Raw genomic sequence first — 7,741 nt, forward strand, 5'->3', positions numbered from 1 at the left:
GACAACAACATCTTAAAAAAACAAAGGGTGTCTCCTTATCTGTAATTTAGTTTAATGATTGTCGAACATAGTCAAAGTCTCAGACACATTAAGTGATTTTGCAACTGTTTTGAATGCCATTGTTGTGTTTCTGTGTATCTGTAGCCCACTAAGATCAATGCAAATATAAAAATATTAGACAACAAAGAAGTACAAAGCAGGAGCTGGATATACTGATTTCTTTTTCATTTTAGTCAAAGGGTTGTTTTTTTTTTTTTTAGAGTAAAAGTTTTTGCTCTAATTACAGTTACCATTAAAGTATATGTACATGGTTAACCTGCTGTCATCATTTAGTTTATCAGTGACCAGGAATATTGCTCACAAAATGATTACGATACATTGAACATTTGAACAGTAAAATACAATGTTAGCTTCCACCTTAAACTGATCATTCTTTCTCCCCAGCTATTGTTCAAATACATAAACAGTCCATTTTACATGAACTTTTTAAGAATCTAGAGCAACCGATTCTCTCATAAAAGACGTCTTGAAAGAAACCATTCATGAAACCGCTAATATTTAATGAACTGGCATAAAGGTCGAGGGCAAATGATTACACTTACTTTTTCTCTCTAGTCTGCAGTTTTTTTTTGCTGTAGCTATACTTTTCACTGACACTTAGATGTGTGACTTTTGTGCTTTTCTATGCATTACTGGAGATACTGAAATGCTAAGTAAGGCATTAGCAATCACATATGACATGTATGGGAAATAAAACACAATGTCAGACTAGGAGTAGTGACAAAACCCAAAATATTTAAACCGCATTCCTCCTCCTGAAATTCCTAACATGACCAATAAATACTGAATAACCATGAGTTGCACACAGACTCCTCATAGGTGTGTCAACATGTCATTTCTTTTTAAGTGACACCATAATAACATAAAAAAAAAGATTTTCTGTCCAAAAAGAATACACCACGTGTCTTCTTTTATGATAACGTGTCATAAAAGAAGACACACTAGAGGCTCATCAGTTTTTACAATCAGGAAAAATACAGAAGGCTTTACTACTTAGTGGCCCTGATAGATTATTAACTAAAGTGAACTAATCTTTATAGTCACTAGAAACCACCAGAGTGGACCAGATTTCTGTCAACGACAAGGGAGACAGTTGAACTACCTCAGTGTTCTCATCCGTCGAAGAAACTTTTCTTATAGTTAAAGTGGCTAAGCTGCAAATAATTGAAGACTAAAACCAAGAAAACTCTTGTAAAATCTGAGGAGGTCAAGCTATAACTTTTCCACTATGCAGCGGATTTAAATTTCTGACAATTGATTCTGAAATGCACTGCATGTCAACTGGATTTAAGGACAATTTCAGGATAATTTAAAGGGGAAGGACTCTATTTGCAAGATTGAAAGTTATTGAATTCTGACAGAAGCTCAATATTGTGTGTCAAAGGAAGACCGTTTGCTTCTCCTGCTGAATCAACCATGGTGGGTACAGGAGGTCCTGTGGCAACTTTCTCTGTGTGGGATTATGTGGTGTTTGCTGGAATAATTCTGGCGGCAGCTGGCGTTGGCCTATTCCAGGCTTTCCGAGGTCGCAAGGAGACTACCAGCGAGGAGTTCTTACTGGGTGGACGGCAAATGACAGCTGTGCCAGTTGCCATGTCGCTCACTGCCAGCTTTATGTCTGGCATCACAGTCATTGGTACACCTGCTGAGTCCTACCGGTTTGGATCTGCTTACTGGATTTTTGGCTTCGCCTATGCTATCATGTCTGCAATCAGTGCTGAGATCTTTGTTCCTCTTTTCTACCGACTGAGGGTCACCAGTGCCTATGAGGTAGGGAGATGGTAGAAATGTTGGTGAACATATGAATCAGGAAATAACTGAAAATGCCAAAGATCAATAAAGCAAACAACAAAAATAATGTACACAGCTTGGTGCTGGTTAATGAAGGTTACTCATTACAGGTTACTCATTACTTGTTAAAAGTGATTCCAACATAGTATGTAAAGAAATATCTAAAGTATTTTTTTGGAAGTTTTATTTTTAAAAAATGCAGTACACATTACAGCAATCTAGCAAATTTGTGGACCAAAAGATCCTTCTATTGATATCCAGGGTTCGTTTTCATTTCTAGTACCTGGAGTTGCGATTCAGCCGCCCCATTCGGATAATTGGGACATCAATGTACATCGTCCAGACGGTAAACAAAGAGTTTTAAATGATTAAATATATGATCAATTACTTTATGTATTTTGACTATTAAAACTGAAATTATTTAGGAATGAAAAGTTGAGCAAACACCAATGATTAAAATGTTAAAGGTAAAATGAAAACAGCACCTGCTGTTTTTTTTCTTTTTGACTATATGTAAAACTGTTTCTTCCACTTCCAAGAAAGCATTAATATAAAATATATGCTTGTTGTTTTTCCATGTAATCAGCTAATGGTGACATTTCTCCTCAGGTACTGTACACCGGTTTGGTTATCTATGCTCCAGCTCTTGCTCTAAATCAAAGTAAGCCAAAAAGCTCATAAAACACATCTTGATAATTGAAGGACTTTTAGCTTAAAGCCTCACTAAACTGTCACCTGCTCATAAAACGTCTACTTCTTCTTAGTGGTATATTTGTCCTGAGTTAATACACTAATGATTCTTTCATGTTTATCCTATATAAAGGTTTATTTAAAAAACAAACAAAACCCAAAAACTGAAAAAGAAAAAAAAAGAAAAAAGGATGCAGACAGAACCATAATGAAGCTTATTTCTTATTACTCAGTCACTGGGCTGGATCTGTGGGGAGTGTTGGTGGCTACGGGAGTGGTGTGCATCATCTACTGCACTTTGGTTGGTACCATCTAATGTAAAAAATTATTATATTTATTTAACTAGTTGTTTTAGAGAAGCATGAACTGAAAACGTTGTTACGCCAGAGCATGCTTTCATTTCTAATGATAAACGTTTTGGTTCATTGAGGTTTTAATAACCAGTCTTTCACTTACATATGAATGAAATTAAAGTTATTGGCTCCTTGATTATTAATAATTGTACACATCTGAACATTATTATGACTCTTACTAAGGAATCAGTTCAACAGATTCTGCAAAAAACCTTTACAATGTGACGCTTACTCTAACATCAATGTTTACTTCAGGGTGGACTGAAAGCAGTAATCTGGACAGATGTGCTTCAGATGGTGGTCATGCTGTCAGGTTTTGTGGCTGTTATAGCTAGAGGAGCTGTACTGCAGGGAGGCCTGACAAAGATTTGGGAAGATGCTGGTGAAGGAGGCCGACTATATGCTTTTGAGTAAGTACACAAGCAGACTTATGTCCAATAGTGAGTGAGTTTATTTTACAATAAAAAACGGGCAGGGATTTTGAATCACATAAACTGTGATTACTAATTCCAAGATAATTTACTAAAAACATTTTGTATCCAAAAATAAATATCATGGATGGGAAGCCTGCTAATTTGCTTCTATATGCCATTCCACATTAGAGTTTGTGTTGTTGATGTCCTCAAAGTTAACCTTCAGTATATTTTCATATTATTGACATTTCTATCACAGTTTTGATCCAGATCCCCTGAAACGACATACTTTCTGGAGCATAGTAGTTGGCGGTAGCATGATGTGGGCGGCAATCTACGCAATCAACCAGTCCCAGGTGCAGCGTTATATCTCCTGCAAAACCCTGGGACATGCCAAAATGTGAGCATTCCTGTAATTCAATACAAACAGTACATTGCTGAGTCTGAGCAAAATGTTATGTGCTGACATGTCTTTTTTCATCTTTCAGGTCTCTGTATGTGAATATGGTTGGCTTGTGGATAACTGTGACTCTGGCTGTGCTTTCTGGTCTCACCATGTACTCCATTTACAAGAATTGTGATCCACTATCAAACGGTGATGTTGACACCCCTGACCAAGTAAGTAAACCTGCAGTCTTCTCTTTAGTCCTCACCACCTTTCCTTTTATTGTGCAACAAAGCATTATGTGTAACAAAACATGGGTTATATTTATCAACCAGCTGTTCCCATACCTTGTGATGGATATTCTGGCAGACTTCCCTGGAGTTCCAGGCCTGTTTGTGGCTGCAGCATATAGTGGTACCCTGAGGTGAGAGCCTTAAATATGCAAAAACATGTTATTTTAGAGCTGTGCAGGGATCAAGACCTGATAAATTAACATTCTTAGAAAAGAACTGCCTTTGTTGCTGCCAGAGAAAAAGTCACTAAGTAGTGAACAGGATGATATTTTTGCATTTGCATTACTAGACATAGATAATGCCATAAAGTACCATCTGTTGCCTGAAACTAGCTTCTCTGTGTGTAATTATCATTTTAAATGCATCAGCCTGACTGTTGTGTTCCGAGTCTAAAAGCTTGCCTTTGTATATTTTTCAGCACAGTGTCTTCCAGCATTACTGCTCTAGTTGCTGTCACGGTAGAAGACTTTATCCTACCGGTGTACAAAGACCTCACAGAGACGCAAGTGAGCTGGATGAACATGAGCCTGAGTAAGTTGCAGAAACAAAAAACTTCCAAAATAGTCCAAAAAAGCCTTGAGGCAACTGTTGCTGCAATTTGGCACTATATATATAAAATTAAAGTGAATTGAATTGAAAACGCCGAATAAAAGCTTCATTGTGTCTGTAATAACACAGCTTAATAATAAGACTTTACAGCTCTTTGTTTATAAGTAGTCACCAACAACTGTTCAGACTCCTATTATCACAGACCCTTTGAGATTACAAGAGAGCAAGTGATATCGAGATAACCATCTTATCTTGCTATTTTAAGCAAGGGATTCAAAGCATTTCCACCATATAAGTTATGAAATGATTAGAAATATATCATAGATAACCATTTGAGCCTGAGTAATACCTCTGAACAAAGGAAGTCTTGTCAGCAAGTAGACAAGTCATGAAGTTGTAAAAAACAATTGTTAATAATTTATATTAACACACCTAACAGAACAGTCGGTACTGTTACTGTTATTTTCAGAAGGTGTAATTATGGTGTGGGTCGTTCATTTTCTGTGAAAATATGTTTGCAGCACACAGCTTATCTTTTTCTTCTTTATGTCATACAGACAGTTTTTAGTATGGATCAATATGCTGTTTTTGCACAAGGTCACAATGATCTTGTTCCTTGCAGTCCATTTTTAAGTGCTAAATCATTTATGGTAGGAAAAAAAAAACATGATTTCTACTGGCCTCACATCACCTTTGTGGACTTATTTTTCCATACATTTTCCATAAGTTATAATGATAAATTGAATTATATGAAGAAAAAAACCCAAATAAACATTTGCTTTTAAACAGAGTTAAGTGTGCATAACCATAATAACATTTGTTCTAGAAAACTGTGTAAAACATGTTTCCTATCTGAACAACTGAATTTGCACTGCAAACGTTGTAATCTTTCTACTCGCAGGTATTTTCTTTGGAGGAATCTGTATTGGAATGGCTGGAGTAGCTTCCCTTATGGGAAGCGTCCTGCAGGTAATCTGAATCACCATGAACACAAACTACTGCAGTCATTTACTGCTCTTCAGCTTCACCATGTGGTGAAAGTTGCAAACTACAGGGTAAACTACTTTTTTTTTCTTTTCTTGTCTTTTTTTCCCTTTTCTTTTCAGGCCGCTCTTTCTATATTTGGCATGATAAGCGGACCGCTCCTTGGTCTCTATCTATTAGGCATGTTTTTTCGCACATCAAACTCAATAGTGAGTATTTCCTTGCACTCAGACTTCTACTAGCACAACTGCACAACTTGACAACACATTAAAAAAATATTGCCAAAGTAATAAAAATGTGATGTCCTAAAGAAAGTACTTCACTGTGTTCATATTTACTTTTCAGGGAGGACTTGTGGGAATGACCATTGGTCTAGTGTTGACTCTGTGGGTGGGGATCGGAGGCCAGATTTACCCACCAACAGCTGAAAAGACAAATCCTCTTCCACTCACCACTGCAGGCTGCAACAACACAATAGGCCAAAACTATACAACAATAACTCCCTGGTCCAGTCCAGTGACTCTGACCCCAGAGCCTGAGTGAGTCATTTTACATAAAAGACTGATGCAAAACCTTCTTTTGCTACTCAGCAACACAGTAAAAATCACAGTAAACTTTTATTTAACAAAAAAACCCTGTTTAATAGCTGTCTAAAAAGGCATAATTAAACCTCACGAATCAACTACAAAAAGTACAAACTGCTGTGAAAACAGTTGTCAACAGTTGAAAACAGTTGTCTGCTTTAAACATAACATAAATTTTTATATATAGTCTAAGTATATTAAAATGAGTGATTTTTGTTCATTTCAGTTATAGGCCTCCTTTAGCAGACACCTGGTACTCTCTGTCTTACGTCTACTTTTCTCTGTTGGGCGTTCTGACCACAATTGTGTCTGGCCTGCTTGTGAGCGTGATCACAGGTGAGATATTACTTCTGCAGAAATCTAGTCCATAATATTATGGTATTTCAATTATATCAAAACAAGGATAAAATCGAGGGAGTATGTATTTTTTTATACATATACAGGTGGATGTAAGCAAGACAAGAAGAACTCAGAGCTGTTTGTGAGGAAGAATGACTTAATCTGCTTCAGCTGGTGCAATAAGTCAAAGGTATGATGCTTACCCCCTAACAAATAAAGGAAGAACATATCAGCAACCCTCTCCAAAATAAACAAAAATTTGGTGTTATAAATATAATATGTTTTTAACCCAATACAGGAATCAGACATTACAGAGAAGACTTCAGCAAACATTTATATGGGAGCTGACAACCCAGCATTCAAAGAAGACGACGTGATGAACAAAGATGTTGAAAAAAACACAAGACTATAATATTAGTCTATCAATGACATATTTTGTCTTGGGGTCATTTTAATTAAATTTAAGAAAATATAGGCACACACATAAAGCACAAGCAAAACCCCTTTATTAGCATCTGATGATAATGGTATTTATATTGATACTAATCATGTGTCGAAAATCTAAAATTGAATCACTCAAGAAATCATTGTATTTATGTTACTGACATATTTCAACAAGACAGAAACAGTGTATTTATTAATACAATGATGGAAAAAGAAATCTTTGTTTATTCAAGTCAGATGCCCACAACTTCTGCTCCCCATGGGTTGAGATGTTCCCGTTTCATGGTCACTTAGACAACCTTGTAATTCCATTTATCGCCCTTTATAATTGCTGATACCAGATTACAGTTTCATAATCTATCTGAACATTGCACTTAATTTTATGCTGACACAGAGATACATATTGGAGTATTGTTCACTTTTACTGTACAGTGTGATTACTGTTTTGAAGGAAGTGTTTTGAAACATGAACAATGGTTGTTTGTTTATTACAGAGTTGCTTTTATATGGAAACTATTGCACTCTTTATGAGCTGCCTGTACAAGCTGGTAACAAATTTGTCAATAAAATATTTTGTAAAAAAGTGAACTCAGTAAAAAAACCTTAACTCACACATACACAAAAAAACTCTAAAAACCTTAGTGCATGAACTGTACACACACCCCTCTTTCTCTCTCTCTCTATATATATAAATGTATTGTCTATTACTTTGGTAACTGTCTCTTTAAGGCTTGTAAAATATGTTTGCCATAAAGAAACAGACGCTGATCTCTGGACCTACTTACAACAATGCCTTTGTCTCCTTAGTAACAAACAGTAGAGGAAGTTTAAGGGTAAAACTGCCCCGCCCACATTC

At 36.2% G+C, this 7,741-nt stretch overlaps 1 protein-coding gene across 1 annotated transcript; it reads left to right on the forward strand.

Annotated features, from left to right (window-relative positions):
- Positions 1–1,145: 1,145 nt before the first annotated feature.
- slc5a8l (solute carrier family 5 member 8, like) lies at positions 1,146–7,304 on the forward strand. The gene is made up of 15 exons (XM_006782815.3): positions 1,146–1,830; positions 2,132–2,197; positions 2,461–2,512; positions 2,775–2,842; positions 3,150–3,304; positions 3,567–3,707; positions 3,796–3,925; positions 4,028–4,116; positions 4,404–4,516; positions 5,436–5,503; positions 5,641–5,727; positions 5,864–6,057; positions 6,329–6,438; positions 6,546–6,631; positions 6,740–7,304. The coding sequence occupies exons 1-15, from the start codon at positions 1,477–1,479 to the stop codon at positions 6,851–6,853; spliced, it is 1,827 nt and encodes a 608-aa protein (XP_006782878.1). The 5' UTR covers positions 1,146–1,476; the 3' UTR covers positions 6,854–7,304.
- The last annotated feature ends 437 nt before the right edge of the window (positions 7,305–7,741 follow it).

This window comes from Neolamprologus brichardi, chromosome 5, assembly GCF_056152115.1.
Source record: "Neolamprologus brichardi isolate AB-2024 chromosome 5, ASM5615211v1, whole genome shotgun sequence".
NCBI classification, from domain to species: Eukaryota; Metazoa; Chordata; class Actinopteri; order Cichliformes; family Cichlidae; genus Neolamprologus; species Neolamprologus brichardi.

Bases quoted from the DNA above. Each gene is read 5' to 3' on its own strand.
- slc5a8l (XM_006782815.3), top strand. From the start codon at position 1,477: ATGGTGGGTACAGGAGGTCCTGTGGCAACTTTCTCTGTGTGGGATTAT. The intron at 2,513-2,774 runs GTAAGCCAAAAA...CTTATTACTCAG, and splicing joins AGCTCTTGCTCTAAATCAAA to TCACTGGGCTGGATCTGTGG. The intron at 4,117-4,403 runs GTGAGAGCCTTA...TATATTTTTCAG, and splicing joins GCATATAGTGGTACCCTGAG to CACAGTGTCTTCCAGCATTA.